This window comes from Eublepharis macularius, chromosome 12, assembly GCF_028583425.1.
Source record: "Eublepharis macularius isolate TG4126 chromosome 12, MPM_Emac_v1.0, whole genome shotgun sequence".
Taxonomy (NCBI): Eukaryota; Metazoa; Chordata; class Lepidosauria; order Squamata; family Eublepharidae; genus Eublepharis; species Eublepharis macularius.
The window spans coordinates 34,708,651-34,727,016 of record NC_072801.1 but is presented as its reverse complement, the minus strand read 5'-3'; the positions used below and the strand labels follow the sequence as shown (position 1 = coordinate 34,727,016).

At 45.9% G+C, this 18,366-nt stretch overlaps 1 protein-coding gene across 1 annotated transcript in view; it reads right to left on the bottom strand.

Annotated features, from left to right (window-relative positions):
- FMNL1 (formin like 1) overlaps positions 1 to 17,324 on the bottom strand; it is an 86,218-nt gene extending 68,894 nt beyond the window's left edge. Inside the window, exon 1 of the mRNA XM_054995337.1 lies at positions 17,089 to 17,324. Within this exon, the coding sequence (XP_054851312.1) occupies positions 17,089 to 17,244 (156 nt within the window). The 5' untranslated portion in view covers positions 17,245 to 17,324. The remainder of the gene's footprint in view (positions 1 to 17,088) is intronic.
- Positions 17,325 to 18,366: the final 1,042 nt, after the last annotated feature.

Genomic DNA, 18,366 nt, shown 5'->3' with positions numbered 1-18,366 from the left:
AGCAAAGGAAAGGGAGAAATCTGGGAAGCAGGGACTGTGGATTAGTCTAGGAGTTTCCCCCAGTGAGGAAAACACAGAGGAGAGAGATTGGAAAACCAAGCTGAAATAAATATTTGCATTTTATTCACCAACATTTTAGATTTTGCTATTTAAACTATTAATGTGAAATTTCAAATTACTGGGTTGGATCGCATTACTCAGTTCCTTTGGTGGAAGGTTCCTTACACAGGAGGAAAGCTCCATGGACTCAAAGGATCCATCCCCATAGCTTTGAATGTGAAACCCTAACACAGAAGTTCAAGAGCTTAAAACTTATCAGCAGTCTCTTCATTAGATAGATTTCAAATACCAAAACCTCATGCTGTCAGCACATCATCAAGTGAATACTGACAAATCTTAAACATCCTTCTATTTCAAACTATCAAGAAAATGTGTGTCATGAGAATAAACAACCCAAAAAAATTCCTACCCTACACAAACACACCAACTGTCAAGACAGCTCAATCCTGCTGCATGCCAAGCAGCTACTTTTAAATATGCAGAACAACAACAAGAGCTTCTAAAATCGAGCACCCATTAGGTACTGCCAAAGTTCATACAATATAATGTGCAGCTAGGATTTGTGTTACAACTAACTGGAAAAATAGAAGTCTTCTGCTACTTTTCTGTAGACAATTTATGGATAGCCATAATAATGGCTTATTCGTAAAGGACTATTTTACTTCAGATAAAAGACTGAGTTTAAAAAAATGGGATATTGCATTAACGTCCCATCTAACATATTACCGAAGGACAGAAATTAATTCCTGCTCTCACAAACATATTGAAAGCTGGATACTTTTAAACTAGGTATTGGAACAGCAAATTTCAAGATAATGTGCAACCTTGTGTTATTTTTCTCAGTGTTATTATCAAAGTTGTTTTTAAAAGAATAATAGAGAACTTACTGGAAATTATCAGATATTTAGAAATCTGTATTTTACTGCTACGTTATTGGAAGAAGTAGTAAAATGATAAATATTTTTTATTTTTTGTTTCTGCTATTTTAGTAAACATAAAAAATCAAATTCAAAGTCAGATATTATAGTCTATTTGTATTAAGTATCAGATATGGGCATCAACATTTAAACTCGCAGAGGCAAAATCTGAGGAGAACATCTGAAGGAACATTCAGTTCTGGTAGATAACGTACCTACAGACTGCTTTGTTGATTCTATCTAAGCTTTAGTTGGGCCTAAGCTGTAGGCTTCAATGTTACGGATTATATGGAAAAACACACAGTCCAAGAAAATGAAAGATTCTCTTCTTCTTCTGACCTGTGCCTGAGTGCAAAGCACCTTCTGCATGCATACAGAGCAGGGGGGTGGGATTTATTTCCACCAGCAGCCCTTTACACTTCATTGGGCACAACTGTGGAAGTCCTCAACCCTGCAGACAGCTTGGGGATTAGGGGGAAGGTGCTGGTGGAAAGGGAGACTGAAAAGCTCCCGTGCATAAATGAAGCACCTGCCCAGAACCAAAGGAAAAGTCATACTGTGCAAAAATGCCTCTTGCAGGGACTTGAAACCCATATGAAATGTATGGAAAGAGCCCGGCATGGCAGAGAGGGAACTAAGCACAGCTATGTCTGAACCTCAAATTGCTTTTACATCTCAAAGATTAAACAGGCATGTATTCAAGACGAGTCAGAAATGCAAAGAATCAGAGGGAGGAAGTGGGCGGGTGGGTGTGGGCTCTCTTTACATCTTCATGTATCAAAGCCGTTGACAGGTTTTAGATATCAAAACATCCTGAGCGTACAAACAAAATGAGAGACCAAATAGTAAAATCCACCAAGATAGCTATTACAAAACAAAAATCTGGAAGTCAGCTAGGAGAATAGATATCAATATTAGTGGTACATACGCTCTGGAATTTGCATTCCTCACTGAAGAAGTGTGGTAAGCTCTTTTCACAAAGGAAGACATTCCCATTCATCCCCCACATCACCAGAAAAAGTTCATAGCCACACTGATGCCTCTGGGGTTCAAATGGTTTTATTTAGACCAGTGTGGAGTGACAGCTCCCTGAATGTGCAGATATTGCAAAGGGGTAGCCATGTCAGTCTACTGCAGCAAAGTAATCGTCCAGTGGAACCTTAAAGACCACTTCATTTCATTATACGCTTTTGTGAGTCACAGCTCACTTCTTCAGTTATGTGGAACTCAAACTGGGGATTGGGCTTCCTAGGCCCCTAATGGGGGCAGGGGTGCTAATTTCCTAGTGCTTGTTTGGAGTTGTCACTCAGAGCAGCAGCAGGAGAAATAAATAAAAATCCACTGGGCCCATGGCATGACACCATTTCTGAGGCAAACCTGCAAATGGCATTGGTCCTCTCTAGGAATCACAGGAATCAACACTTTATCGCGAAGTTTCTGGTGATTCCTAGAGAGGACTGATATAAGTTATGGTTTTTCTGGAAGTGTTATCACACTGTTGTTCAATGACATTTAAGATTATTTTTCTTCTGCTGGCTACAGCAGCAGGAAACAGGATCTGGTGACAAGGAGTTCCCTACCCTGGCAAGGGCCCGGTAGCCCTACCAATACAAGGTTATCATCTGGTAAAACATGTTAAGAACAGCCAATCAAAATTTCTATAAAGTGCCAAGGCCAGTCTAGGATATGTCCCAAGGTGTCTGGATAGCCTGTCTGCACAAACCCCTGGTGGATCTTGAAATAGCAGCCTAGAAGTTGGAGAGGTGGGGAACAGCTTGTCTGTCACTGACTAGTGGTGTGAAGTTCTGTGCCACAACTGTATGGGAGCATCTTAACTCCTTTAGGCCACAGTGAGGCAGGTGGGACCTCCAGAAAGGCTTCCCAAGAGCCTGAGCAACTGAGCAGTCTCTGTCCTGGTGGGCAATCACCGTAGCCTCACCCTCAGCTCAATAAGGGATAGGTCTTATAATGCTGGATCCAGACCCTGATAAAGTTTTTGCCATGGTAAAGGCTACGTTAGTACGTCATGATGCTATGAATATTTGGGACTGGCTTATCCATGACATGAATCTCACTAAGCAACACGGGTAGAGGTCTGCTGCTGTGCAGGAAATTAAGCCCACAAGGAGGGGCTCTGCTAGCTCCTTCCGGCACAACATGCTGTTGTGTTTTGAGACGTGCCAGAAAAGTCACTTCCTTTCTGTGCACAGCTCCCAAGCTGAACAAGTTTCTGACTGTGTATATATGAAGACATAAGCAAATTTTCCTCATGCCTCCTCCCCTCCCCACCATTTCTACTTGAAGGGAAGCAACCACCAGCAACCCTGCATTGCTCACTTGCTTGTTCTGGCTCCACCAGGTCCCATCAACAGGAAAGAGGCACCATTTTGGAAGAGGGGGTTGGCTTTGTACCTCTCAGGCCTTGAGTTGTTGGGCATAAGTTTCCATTTGACTGATATGGCTCATGGACAGGCCTATCTTCCATTAATTTGTCTATTATAAGTGGTTTGGGATTAAGCATGCCTGTACTACAATCTTAATTTGTTTTATAACTGTCATGGCTTCCTCTCACTGAATCCTGGGGAACTGCATGATTTAAACTGAAATAACATTAGGCAATGTAACAGGTAGGAACTTAAAGTGTTCTGTGGCTTTATGCATGGATGGAAGCAACTATCTGGAGAACACCAGCAGACAACTGAAATCTTAGGGCAGCAGCCATTTTGAGAGCTATAGTAGTGGCACAATGTTAATTAAAGACTGTTGCACACATTTCAGATTCCTGTAGTATCATTTTATAAAGTTTGCAGAAACAAGTGTGACAGGCAGTCTTTTTGGTTTGCCATATAATACTAGCCATGAAAAATCATCGAGGTAACTGGGAGGATTGGTTGCCAACCTCCAGGTGGGTCTTGGAATTATGACTGAATTCCTTTGAGATCCTTGGATATCAGAATCTATGGCATCACTGCTAAGCAAACTCCCGGCCCAAACTCCACTTTTCCCAGTCTCCATCCCTAGGAATTTCCCAAGCTAGAGTTGGCAAACCCAAAAAAGAGCACTGTGTTTAGGTAACATGAGATACAGCAAGAACAAATAGGGCTGCCAGGTCCAGGTGGTGAGAGAACTTGTTCTTTTAAGAGTTGCATAGAAAAAGAAGTTTCACCAGATTGCTTCCTCCTTGTGCTCACTACTTAAAGGTGCAAAATGCTTCTCAGAGTCAGGATTGTCCATTCGTGGAACAAAATATTTCCAGGCAACCATAAATGGTTCAGTACCTAGAGGGAGTAGATACTGAACTGGAAAGCTTGATGAAGTCTCACCTCTATCATGGGCTCAGTTTGAGGGCACACCACCAGGCTTTTATAAGTGTCAATTCCCCTAATATTTTAATTTGTTAGGGCCACTTTTCTCCCAAAAAAATTTGGAATAAAAAACAGACAACTAATGCAAGTTAAAAACAATGCAAATAAACAACAAACACTAAAACGACAGCCCAAAAGGCAAGCCAACAGACATAAAAACACCAGAACAGTTCTAATTAAAGCACCACATCCTGTTTCTCATTTACCATATACTGAACTCAGGGCTTTTTTTCTGGGAAAAGAGGTGGTGGAACTCATTGGGTTGCCCTCGGAGAAAATGGTCACATGGCTGGTGGACCCGCCCCCTGATCTCCAGACAGAGGGGAGTGTAGAGCGGTGCGGAGGTCAATCTAAACTCCCCTCTGTCTGGAGATCAGGGGGCGGGGCCACCAACCATGTGACCATTTTCAAGAGGTTCCGGAACTCCGTTCCACTGCGTTCCTGCTGAAAAAAAGCCCTGACTGAACTACACTTAATCCTCCTCTCAGACAAAAGGAAAGGTCCCAATTCTCAATGCCAGGATTGAGAGAAACAAGACACAGCAGTTCTTCAATCTAGGTGGACCAGTTTTACAACTTAGGGATAAACATGAAATGAAGAACATCCACATTTTCTGTGCCTCTGTAAGAGTCATTATATAAAAGGAGCATCACTTTTGAAAGTTCACAGAAACTCCTAGAGAACATCAGCATCTTTTCGAGAGCTTGGAATGCGTACTTACAGAAATAAATATTTACTAGAAAGAAAGAAGGTTCATTTCCAAGCAATCTCAAGCTTCCAACAGAAGGATACTATACTGCCTTCCCACAAATGCACTCCTGCACGGTAGGCAAAAATTCAGCTAGTCAGCACAGAGGTGCATTAAACAGGAAGCTTAATCTGTTGAGTTTGTAGAAAAGATAGTAAGAACAATCTTCTGGAGTAGATTGGAAGTCCACCTAGTCTAGCATCCTATTTCCCACAGTGGCCAGCTAGATATCTCTGGGGAGTCCACTACAAGCAGGGAGTGAAGCCCTTCTCTGTTTCTCCCTAGCATCCGGTATTGAGATTAGGATACGGGAGATGGATTCTTCATTTAATTGTCAAGAGGAACAGCTAATAGTCACTTATACCACTTATACATTTAAAGGTACAGGAACTCTGCCAGAAAAATGTTGCAAATTAATTTCTTTCTTCTCTGGGAGAAATAATGTGAGTAGACGGTTGGCAACTAGCAAATAAAAGACATGAAAGAAAACACATTTACTCTTTCCCGCAGCTAACTGTGGAGAGGTTGGCTTCAGATAATAGACACTTTCTGGTTCCTAGAAGGAATGGATGAACAATAGGCCAGCTGATGGTTGGATTTGAAGAGTAGGATGTTTATTACCTATGAACTAGTTCGTAAGTCCTCATTCAATACTTCATAATTCCAGCATCAAGTATACAAATGAGGCATCAGAGATCAAATGATACAGACATTTGAGTGTCAAATGAGTATAGTTTAAGAATATTAGACAGTAAGAGGCATTCTGTTTTGGAAGCCAAAGGTTCCATTTCCACTGTCATGGCTAATGGCCCATAATGGACCTCTCTTCCTTAAATTCATCCACCACCACTCCTTTTCAAATGAGAGCCAAGCTACAAGTGACGAATTACACTTACCTGGCAAGTGAACAGACTCACGTGTATTCCTCCCTGTTCACTTGCCGTTCACTTGCTCTCCACTGAGCAAGTGAATGGCAAGTGAACAGGAAGGAATACATGTGAGTCTGTTCACTTGCCAGGCAAGTGTAATTCATCACTTGTAGCTTGGCTCTGAGTCTGAGCCAGTGGCCACCACCCAATCTTCTAGTAGTGAGTTTCATAGGTCAGTTGTATGAAATAGTACTTCCTTCTGCCTGCCTTGAATCTACTAGTTTTATACGGTGACCCCAAATTCTAGCATGATGCGAAAGGTATATAAATGTCCTTCTATCTGTTTTCTTCTTCCTGTGAACACTGTAATTTTGTAGGCTGCTGTCACATCAACCCTCAGTTGCCTTTTGTCTAAACTAAAAAGGTCGCGCACTCACTCCAACTAGGGTTCTCAGGAACCTGGCAGTAGCGGGCAAACTCCTGGGAGTTTGTCCCTTTGCCCACCAATCTATCAGCAATTGACGGGAAACAGCAAGCCCCCCCAGAGGTAGCCCGCCACTGGCAGCCGCCCCGGGAACACATGTGACATGCGTGCTCCTGGGGGGGCACTGACCGCAGGAGTGCTCCCATGCTTCATTTGGGAGCCATTTTGGCCCCAAATGGGCTGGATCAGCCCTGCGCAGAGTGCGGGAGCACTCCCATGGCTGGCATGACAATGTCACTTCTAGAAGTGATGTCATCATGCAGGCGCCAGAGGTAAATGCCAGGTCTCCTCCCCCCTGGGAGGATATAGGGACCAGGCCACCCTACCTCCAACCCTGTCATCATTTGGACTCCTCTTGCCTGCACTTTCAACACCCTTTTTGAAATGTGCCAAACAAACCATTTACCCAGACAGTCAGAGTATTTCCTGTCTCCTCTATCCAAGACCCTTTTAACTTGAAGATCAGTACTGGGGAATGAACCTGGGACCTGCTGCATATTTAGGGCCCCCACATGAGGAAGAAAAAGGGTACACTTTACGGGGGCCCAGAGGTCCAGAAGGGCCTTGCCCAGGCTGCAATTCTGTTACCATGAGGAAAAAAATTGAGGATTAACTGTAGATCAGGCCTGAGGATATTTATAGAAACATCTTTCCTTGTATCGATGTTTCTATCGTCCAGATCTTGTGAGATTTGCTGGAACCAAACAGAAGCTGGGTGTTAGAGCAGCAATCTCAAGCCACATTCTGAACTCCTGGGCCTATCATATCAAGAACTACCAGTCCCAGAGTTCCTTTTGCATAGCCAGGTGGGAAGAATACTTGGTGGGAAGGACAAAGCAAAGCATCAGTAGACAGGGGAAGCAAAGTGCTATTGCTGCTGCTGCTGCTACTTCTAATAGGACTTGCAGGCCCAAAATATATCTGAGGAAGTGTCAATCACAGTCACACACACACATGCTCTGTGCTGCCATTTGTGGTAACTATAAATACAAATCAGGGAGCCAGAAATGTAAAGCAGTTAAAAGAAAGGGAACAAAAAGAAATGAAAGAAAACCAGTCTATGCTCCAGTTTTTCAAATTAGACAAGACCTTTCTTCAGTCAGTCAACAATATAATAACTAGGGAAAGAGGTGGCCTAAATCAATAGGAAAATGTTTTCAAGGTAAAGACTGAGTCTGTGGCAACTAATTTTCAGTGAAGTGAGCATAACCCTACAGATTCTTTGCGCACTGCACACTTCCAGTGAAGAAGCTGAAAGAAGTTAGCAGTCATCAAAAACTGCAGGTGTTCTGCAGCGGCGCAAGAACAGTTAAGCCACCTAGTCATCTTGCCTATTGAGTGCGAACTTGCAAGAGGAATTGACTTTGAGGGGTTAATTTATGATCTTTCAATGAAAAAGGCCAGGAAAATAAAGCTTTATGTTAATTGTCCCAATCTTTGCAGTCTAATGTACCATTTAAAAAAGAGATATTGACAGGATAATCTCTTTTTAGTGACTAAAAAGTTACAACAGCTGCTTATATCCTGAAAATCTTGTTGGCCTCTAAGATGCCACTGGACTCAAATTCTGCTGTTCTACTGCAGACCAACACAGTTACCCCCCAAAAGTTACAAAATAATTAGCAAACATATAGGACTATCAGGCTGGGTGTTATTACTAAACAAAAGTTGCTAAGGTGGGCATTTTTCCAGGAACGTATAAAATGTAATAGTAGTTCCATAACTAAACCAAACATTTTTCATTGTTCATGAGATTGAATATATGGGATAAACTGTGGTGCTAGTGTGTGAGCCCCAAAAGATAATGCCTCTGGGCCTTGTACATTCCCTATGACTGAACAGTAGTCCTTCCACAAATATCACCCCAAACAATGCTTTTTCTCAGGGAAGTTCATTCATACATTCCCCCACAAGCACAGTTGAAGAAATCAAATGAGTTACATGCATGTGTGAACCAGCCACAAGGCTCTTCATTTCTGTAAAATGGGTGAGCCGCATTCACACCAATTAGAACAAACAGTGGACGAGGCCAAAATAGTAATAACAGTAGGCCATCCTTATAGAGTCTTACTACCTTTGGGAGTCATCCCTGGTTTGTTTTAGATGTGATCTTTTCTTCTAAATAAGGGTTTCTTTCACTTGCCACGCTTCCTTAAAGAGTCACTATTGGCAAACAAGCCCTGCTTTAGCAACCGGAGCCCAGCAGAGCCGTTGAAGGGCAGAAGCTGCTTGCAAGAGCTCATTTCCTCTCTCTTGGCTCCTAAGTTTAACCCCAAGATGCAGAGGCTTATTTCAAATCAAGATAGAATTCCCCATCTCAGCAGCACCTGGCCACGGACAACTTCCTTTCTTTCTAACAACTGCCAGGGCTGGCCCTCCCCTCCTCAGAATGAACTGCTTAAATCTTTTTATTAACTCTTCTTTTAAACCAGCCTCTTGTCTTACTAGGGTTGCCAGCCTCCAGGTGGTGCAAACAACAGAGAGGCGTTCCCAAGAAAACCTGAAGACCAAATACAAACCACACTTGGGAATCACTTAACTTTCAATCAACAATATTATGCAAAAATCTTTTCATATACAAAGTGCAATAAATGTTAATTCATCTCAGTTACAAAAATATCAATTTAAATACAAAAATTCATACATCTGTCAATTTAAGAGATAGACACCGAAATTTATCAAAGACCGTATCCCTCAAAGAAGTCTTTCAGTGTTGGGAAATAAAGAGCAGAACCACAAGTGACAAAAGGCACAGATTGGACACTTGTCAGCTTCCCTCAAGTTTTGATGGGAAATGTAGGCAGCTTGGTGGAATGTTGGACAAGTGACAGTTGAAAAGTCCATTGGACAGCAGTCAGAGAGCCAAGCTGCAAGACCAGGATGCCTACATTTCCCATCAAAACTTGAGGGAAGCTGACCAGTGTCCAATCTGTGCCTTTTGTCACTTGTGGTTCTGCTCAAAGTCTCTCTCAATTTGTAGGGCGTTTGTTCTTTAATTCACAAGAATTAGCCAGCACACTGGAGACTCGTGCGTTGCTCAATTTTCAAAAAGTACACGGGTGTTGGAAACGTAGTGAGGTTATAATATTCCTTTTTATCTTTTACAGGCGGTGAGCTAAAGAGAGACTCGTAGGTCCCGATCTCACTCGTAACTGTAAACCAAGGTAAGTAAACCAACATATCTCATACAGACAATAATAAATGTGTTTTGTTCTTTTTAGGTGGAATCCGATCAATGAAAAAAGAGACCCCGAAGGGCCCCCGGCCCCACAAGCTGCAGGCTAGATTATTCAGCTCGTTTCATCTCGCACAAACTTCCTCAGTGGCCAGCTTACAGTCCACCCGTGCAAACAAATTTCAAAATTAGCTGCAAGGAACAAATCTCACGTGCATATTATTCAACACACAACAAAAACAGTCAGGTGGTAGCTGGAAAGCTCCTGGAATTACAACTGGTCTCCAGGCCACAGAGATCAGTTCACCTGGAGAAAATGGCTACTTTGGGGGGTGGACTCTATTAAATTATGTCATGCCAAGGTCCTTTTCCTCCCCAAACCCCACTTTCTCCAGGTTTCACCCCCTAAATCTCCAGGAATTTCCGAACTTGGAGCCGGCAACCCTATGTCATACTATATCTCCCTCACTCCTTTTTGTTGTGAATATAAAAGCATTGACTTAATCAGCATACACTCCCATGCATTTGATGAAGTGGAGTGCCAGAACAAATCCAGTTAGTCTTTAAGGTGCTGCTACAGGAAATCTGGCTTTCAGTGGTTTAACTGGGATAGTGATCAACTGAAATTTAGCTGCAAATGTTTTGACTCATTGATTGGACCCAATTTTTAACAAGTGGATGTGCAAGATAAGGACTCTCCTGGTTACTGTAAGGTGTTTGGGGTGCTATTGTAATAGGATATGAAAATTAGTATTAAGAATGGCCTTTTACCAGAGTGGTAGTTTATTGAGTTGAAAGTTCTTTCACATTGTCCTCAGCAGTGCACAAAAAAAAGAGGAAAATATAATAACTAATACTTTGGTTTAAAAACTGACAATTAATAACCCAAATTTAGCTTAGCTCTTTCTACCATCCCTGACTATACAAAGCTTGGTTCAATCACATCGGTTACCTGGAGCTGATGGCTCTGCAGGTATCTTTTCTCATTGGCATCAGGATTATACGGTGGAGGAAAATCAATTCCATTGGGGCCCAGTCTCTTCCAACCCCACAGTTATTATTGAAGGGAGAAGAGTGAACTATCTTCTTTGTTGTATTTTCAAAGAGTGACAGATAATAGATTTAAAAACAGTTGGGATGTGTGACCTTGGGGCTCTCCTTAAGTGACTGCCTTTCAGTCCCCACCCGTTTAATATCTTGTGGCTAGCTTTGGGGTGCTATTTCCCCCTCCTGTACTGAATGAGATCGCCTGGCACCAGCTCAGCAAAAAAATCATACAAGCTATTTTGGGATGGACAGGCCAGGCTTGCATTGACTTTGACCTTGACTGAGTCAGAATTTCATTTCACTCTAAGATGAAGGGAGGGCAAAAATTAAGCTGCAGCGTAGGAAGGATGAAGCTTGCTGGGGAACCCTGGAAACCAGATTCTCCTTAGTGCTGGGAAATCCCCAGAGGAAGCTTTTAATGCCACAGAATTTTGCATTCGGGCACAGAGAGCAGCTGGTTCAGCAACTGACGAACCTCAGCAGGCATCTGGGCAGCCAATCCTGCAAAGAGAGCCCCCAAAGGTAGGCAAGTTCCCAACACAGATTATAAAAAAGGAAGGAAATGTCTGGCACTTGGGTCCCCATAAGAGTCCAAGCACAGAGCAGCCTTGTGTTATAGAGCCAGTGTGGTGCAGTTCTAGTGCAGGCACAGCACTTGATCTTAGGTCTCTTCCCTTTTGGAAAACAAGTTTCTAATCCACACAACTTAGAAGGTAGGTTTGAAATGGACTGGGCACTGTTGGGTGAGCTCTCCAATGCCAGGGGATTGGTGGAATACATGCCCTGCAGCTCCTAGTCCTAAAGAGAGGGTTCAAGAAGCAGCGGAGTAAATCATGCAAATAAACATTGAAGACTTAAGTCACATATTTTCTAAAGACAGTTCAACTCAGTCTTTTCTTGGCACTGAATTTGGGTTACTTAGCATTTTGAATTTTGCTTTTTGTACAATATTCTAAGTGCTATTCCAAACTTTTCCATTTTTTAGGAAGTTTTTTTGGAAGCTATGAGGATGAACAGCATGCTTTCAACTATTTAAACTGGGATTCAATGATGCCAACTGTGGTGCTGGAAGGTCTAGCTCCTCTTGGCCAGCTTAGATCTTGCAATGCTACAAGCGCTTGGCTTCTTAGTCATTAACAACATGATTGAGGAAAAACCTTGAGAGCAGCACTTTACTTAAATGGTCCAGAAGGAAAGCAAACAAACGGGAGCAAGAGAATGCTGAAAAGTTGCAGGACGGTCATTGGACTGGAAGGGAAACGGTCTCTCAAACGCCAAAAAATCTCACAAGTGCTTCTGGCGGCAAAGGTGAGTTTGCATCCGGGATGGTGCTTGCAATTCTGTATGAGCAATTGCCAGTGCTGGCTTTAGCCAGGGAAGGGCTTTTACTGAGGGTTTTTCCCCCCTTTGGCCCAGCATATGCCAAGGAAATTAAGTGAGCCTTGTATTTTCACATCTCTCTCCTAACAGGCTGGGGCTGCTGAAAAGTCTTGATTGTGAATGGGACGGGACAGGAACCAGGGATGCTACAGTAGATGCAGATAGACCTGGGGGCAGCTGGAAAATGTATCATCAGTTTTAAGATTTCCTCTACGGCCCTGAGGTTTAAAGTGGGTAACAGTCAGTCAGACTTGACAGCCAGGACCCCACTGGACTTGGAGAGTCTTGAGTTCTAATCCATGATGGCTAACCATGAAGCTCTGTGAGTGGCTTTGGACCAGTCCACATCCTTCAGTCTACCTGTCTCATAGCATTGTTCTGAAGAGAAATGAGGGAACAAATCTCAGGTATCCTGGGTTCCATGATGGAAGGACAATAGAATGTCAATGTGGTTGCTAATGGTGATGATGTGAGGTGAAGAGAGCAGATCAGAAAGCCAAAGAATTTGAACCTGGCTCCAAGACAGCCTTCACCCTAGATTAACCCCCCTCCCCCTACAAAGTACTTCTCCCTAGACTAACCCCCCTCCCCCTACAAAGTACAAACATTAGAGCACATGAAATAAAGATAAACTAAAGATAAAGCAGACTAAAAGCCTGCTTAAAATTTAAAATGTCTAACGTGACTCAGGCGCAGACTTTGGCAGACCTCCAATGGGAGGGAGCTTCTCTGGAACTTTTCTGGAATATTCTATTAGGCTACGATGTCTGGTGAGAAAAAAGGTCACGGTTTCAAATAAAGGATGTCTTATAGGGAATGACATAATATTTCATAGTGACACAAGATGGCTTTACTAAATAAGCCATGTTTTGTTTCGATAGCTTTCTGTCTGTAAACCCTTGCCTTTCTTACCACTAACAGAATATAAGGAACCATAAAGGATTATAAACTTGCTTTCAAAAAGAGCAGAGATCCAAGTTCAAATGTTACACATTTACTGTGTCTATGCCCGATCTGCACAGATCTGGATTTGTAACAACAGGGTGCCCTTATCACTCAAGTAGACCATTAAGGGACTTGTGGAACTCACTCTCAGGTGTATCTTTCCTTTCCAAAACACTAGGGTGGGAACTTGCCTATCTTTGGGGTATACTTAGTACCACTGGCTTCCAGAATTCCCAGTGCTGTGTATGTTTAATGGCTGGCTTACACACCCGTTCCTTCCAAAATGGAAGTTGACTGCCAGTGCATGTAAATCCAGTGAATTACTCCAATGTAGGGTCACCTCTTGTAAAGATCTTGACAGGACGAGGGCTGGAGAGAATTCATGCCAGTTCCATGTAGAGACTGTCCTACAGGAGTTAAATATGTAGGAATTAAGCATGTAATAAGTAGCTATCATTTTTAAAGATGGGGGTGGTCATATTCTTGCTGACAGTCAGACCCACCATTCTGCATCACCACTGGATGGTATGATAGAAGCGACGCCACTTCCGTTGTTTGTCCAAGCTGATGATGAGGGTAACATTTTTGCCTGTTGACATTTGCTTCCGTGACCCCACTCAGGGCTGGCAGGCCCAGTCACAGAGGGAAGCCAGGCAGCTGCCCCAGCTACGTCAAGGCCTTGACGAGAGCTCCACCAGGCACCTCCTTGGCTGAGAGAGACCCCTTTCATTTCAGCAGACTGATTGAGGGCACAGCTTGCAAGGGAGGAGTAAAGGTGTGATGGACAGTAAAAACAAGAGAACATGGATAGTTTTCCAATCAAACCACCCAATCAGGTGCTCAGGGTGAGACAATGACAAGAGATGTGGCATAGGGACATGTCTGGCTTCCAGTCATCGGGGCCAGGAGAAGATTGGCAACTCCCCCCCCCTTCCCGGAACATGCACCACTGCTATGGCTCTCTTGCTGGGAGTAATAGTATCCCTAGAATCAGCCCTGGAAGAGGATCCCTATCAACCCTGGCTCATTTTATTCTTATTCTGCCTAGCATACCATAAGAAACAGGGAGCAGAAATTCAAGATCTGGGCTGAGTTGAGTTTCAAAGTCGGGGCTTCCTACTTCTTGGCTCATCCTCTTCTTAACCATGATACCACACCAACTGATGAGGGGTCAAAACTACTTGGAAGTCACAGCCTCTGACCTGAAAGTCTCTCCTTCTGACGATCTCACTTGTTCAGAGGTTGGTTGGTGGCAGCAGTGCCAAACAGAAGGTGCTGTTCACCCACTTTCTTACTTCACATATTCCTGACAGGACCAAGAGAACCAAAACAGATTTGGGAGCAAAGACTTGGCTCTAATTTGGAAGAAAGGAGAACTACGTACGCTGCCCCCACCCAGGTTCTGGAAGGAAGGGAAGGATGACAAAACTACTTTAGTTCAGTTCTTAGCCTCTCCCTACAAGTTCAAAAGGCACCACCTCTGAACATTTGTATTGCACATCTTGAAAGTGCTTCTCAGTGAAGGCTGCCCGCCTCTCCTCCTTCCTGCCCTCCCAGCAGAAGTGGTTTGCAACCTGCAGATTTCCCCTTCAACGCTAAAAAGAGCAACTGTTTACCAGAGGGCTTCTTTGAGAATGGTGATGGACAGGGGGCACCCCTGTCTCCAAAAAGGAGATCTGGCAAGTCCCACATTCACTGTGCCCCAATACATTCTTCTCACCTCTGGACAGGCAACTAGGCGTGGGGGAGACTAGGGGGGGGCATATTTCTTGCTGACATCTATCCTACACCAACAGAGACAGGCCCAGTTCAAATACATCTAATCTTCTTATTCCCCAGGACTGGCCACACTGTACCACTCTATGTATCTGCAGCCCAAAGTAGCCCTTCACAGTCCTGCAATAGGGTCCAGGGTTATTTTATCTTTTTGGTGGGTTTCCTCTGCAGCTCCACAGCCATCCTCCTGCAGTTTAATTATAGATGTTCATCGCTCTGGTGTGCCTGGTTTTGAAACACCTCAGCTGTCCCCCCACCCCACCCCCGCTCACATCCCTCCAGCCACAAGGCTAAGTTCTCTAAAGGACTGTTTTATTTAATTATATCCGAGAGTGAATGATCAGACTTTTACCCCCCCAAAATGCAGCAAAGTGGTTTAAAAATACATTAATCATTTTTTCAATGTAACACATGCTATCATATATTTAGCATAAAATCACACCACCATCCTGCCTTGCCAAATTCAGAGAAACTACCACCCCGGGCTTCAGGCATACATTTGCTAATCTCATATTATTTTATCTCATGCTTCTTTCAAGGGATGTCAGAGAATGGTACATTGTTCTCCCCTACCTGTTACCCTCAGGACAACCCTGCAAGGTGGGCTAGGCTGAGTAACAGCTGCTTGCCCAAGGCCACCCCATGAGTTTTTATGGGGGAGGCAGGGACTGTAACCAATCATCTAACTACTAATACCACAGAGAGAGATCAAGATAGGTAGCTGTGTTAGCCTGTCTGCTGCAGCAGAAAAGAACAAGAGACCAGCAGCACCTATAAGACTACCAAAATTTATTGCAGGGTATTAGCTTTCATGAGACACAGCTGAAGAAGTGAGCTGTGTCTCATGGTACCTCACACCCTACGATAAATTTTGTTAGTCTTATAGGTGCTACTGGTCTCTTGCTCTTTTCTACTACTAATACCATGCTGGTCCTCAAGGCCCTGAAAGGCAAGCGTTGTGTAGGGGTTACTGTCTCACTGCTCTCTAACCTCCCCGCAAACACAACAGAGCAGAAAGATGCTAAAGAGTAACTCATCTGCATGGAGAATCAGGGATCACATCCAACTTTCCCACTCAAGGAAAGATTTCCCTTCCTGCCTCCCATCTGTTCTCTCTCTCTTCAGATCAGCTAACTTTCCCAGTCCAGTGTATGAGGAACAGCAGAAGTTATCTGAGTGCAGCCCACCTTCCAACCTGAGAGCTACAAATCCATCCATACCTCCGTTCCTCCCCGCCATGCATGCACTTGGCAAAGCTCATGGCTCGTCCAAATGAATTTCCTAGCAGCCAGCCAGATACAGCCTCAATTAAAATCTCCAAGGGATTGGAAACCAGAGTCCAGGAGAAAGGGGGTACCTTTGGGTATGTGACTGCAATGGGTAAGGGTCACTGATCGGTTCAGTGGGGCTTAGTCTCACTGGCCCCAGTGCAAAAGGGCTAAGGACTGGGGTGGTCCCATCTCTGGAACAGGAGGCTCACCTGAGGTGCCATTTCTGTGGGAGGGAGCAGACATGAAATCAACGCAGGGTACAGCGAGGCCCCAGAAGCCTAAGATGTTGTCGCTGTCAGTGGCCTTGGAGGCTGCAGCCTTGTGGTGGGGATTCTGGGGGCCTCTTACTCCTCGGCATCCACAGAGCGCTGGCTTTGCAGTGGTACTCCCCCCCCCCAGCACTTGCCATCCACCACACAGAGATGTCAGAAAACACTAAGAAAGGCCAGCTGATGACCCCCCCAACACCCCCCCACCCAATGAAAGAACCGGGAGCCCTCTCCCTCCCACCCTTTATAGCTGCAGATCTTTAACTAATTGCAGACCATAGTATCTAAAGAAGGAAGCTTTGACTCTGGAAAACTTATCCTCTGAAAATCTAAGGTGCCACTGGACTCAAATCCTGCTGTTCTACTGCAGATCAATACAGCTGCCCATCTAAAAAGACCTTAAACTAGGATCAGAACCCCCGCTGGGGGGCGGCACAAAATCCTCGATAGCCTTTTGACAGCTTTCCCAGGAATGTGGATTTTCTGGGCTGGGGTCTTCTCGGGACACAGCTTCCCACTGAGACGTGACACCCCCAAAGCACATTGCGAAAGAGCGCCCCCCTCGCCCATTTCCACACAACCCCCGGCACTGTCAGTTCCCTGCCAGTAATACGGCTCGGAAGAACCAGAACTATGCACGTTGGGGGGGGGGGTGTCACCCTTTCCGCACTGGCTGAGCACCTCAGCGACAGGCAGGGCTCCCACTCGCCCAGCTCCGTCGCCCGGGACCCCCGCCTCGGGAAGGCTGGGGGGATGGCTGGGGAAGGGGCGGCGAGACTTACCAGGACGCGGGCAAAGCGCTCCTCCAGCTCCCCCTCGCTGGGCATCGGCTGCTTGGGGGGTGCAGGCTGCTTGGGGGTCAGAGGCGAGGAGGCTGCGGGCTGGCTCTTGATCTCCTTGGCCGGCGACCCCTCCACGCTGCTGGCCGCGTTGCCCATCCTGAGGCGTTGACTGGTAGCGCGCAAAAACACTGAAGGCGGCTACAAAACGGAAAACGGGCTTGGGGAGGGGGGAAAGGTCGGCAACTTTCACCCCGACCCAGCGGCGGGAGCGGCGGCCAAGGGCGCGGGGGCTTCTTCCAGGAACTGCCGACACGTGTGCAGATGCATAAGAGCAGCCGAGCCGACGGGCAGCGCGATTCCGCTCTGGGGCCGAGGGGGCTGCCCTCAAGGTGACTCCTCGACGCCTCGCCTTCCCAGGGCAGTGCCTCCGCCTCCGGCCGCGGGTTCGAGGCTGCCTCTGGAAGCCCGGCGCTCAGTCGCCCGCAGAGCCAGGCAGGCGCTCCATGCTAGCCCAACTGCAGGCGGAGAAACGGCGGCGGGCGGTCTGGGGAAGCCGGCCGCTGCGCCGAGCTGAGCTGAGCTGCTCCCGCCCCCTCGCCACCACCCCGAAAAACGGGAAGCGGCCGCGAGGAGCCGCGGGGCTCGCCCAACAGGAAGCCCCGACAGCAGGGGCTGGGCTGGGCAACTTATTTCTGGGCTGCTGCCGCCTCGAGCCGCTCCTCGCTCCCTCCCCGCGCGCAAGCCCCTTTGCGCTCAATTGGGCGAGCAGGAGGCGGAGGCTGCGGGAGGACCGCGCCGCGGCTGCTCCTGCTCCTGCAAAAGCCGCGATGCTGGCAGGAGGCCGGCCGGGGCTGGAAGAAGGGCTCGCCCTTTCCCCGAGCCGATGCCCATGTCCTCCGGGGGCGAGGAGGGGAAGGAGCGCCGGAGTCACCTGCTCGAGAAACCGGGAGCCAGAGCAGCGGCAGCGGCAGCAGAAGGGGCGGCTGGAAGCGCCCGGCAGACGGCAGCGTGCAGGGTCTCAAAGCCCATAGATTTCAGGGTGGGCTGGTCCGGGTTTCTTTTTTTCTTTCTTTCTTTAATTAACGCCTCAAAACCAGGGAGGCTTGATTTCCGAAACCCGCACCCCAGCAAGAAAGCAGCCGGCGGTGTGGCAGCTTTAGAAATGGAAAGGCACTCTGCGCATGTTCAGAGTTATGTTTTTTAAACCGCCTTGATTTTTCTGCAGGGTATGCTGTAAGAGAAAGTGGGTGGGTGCGTGGGTGTGCTGTTTTCAGAGGG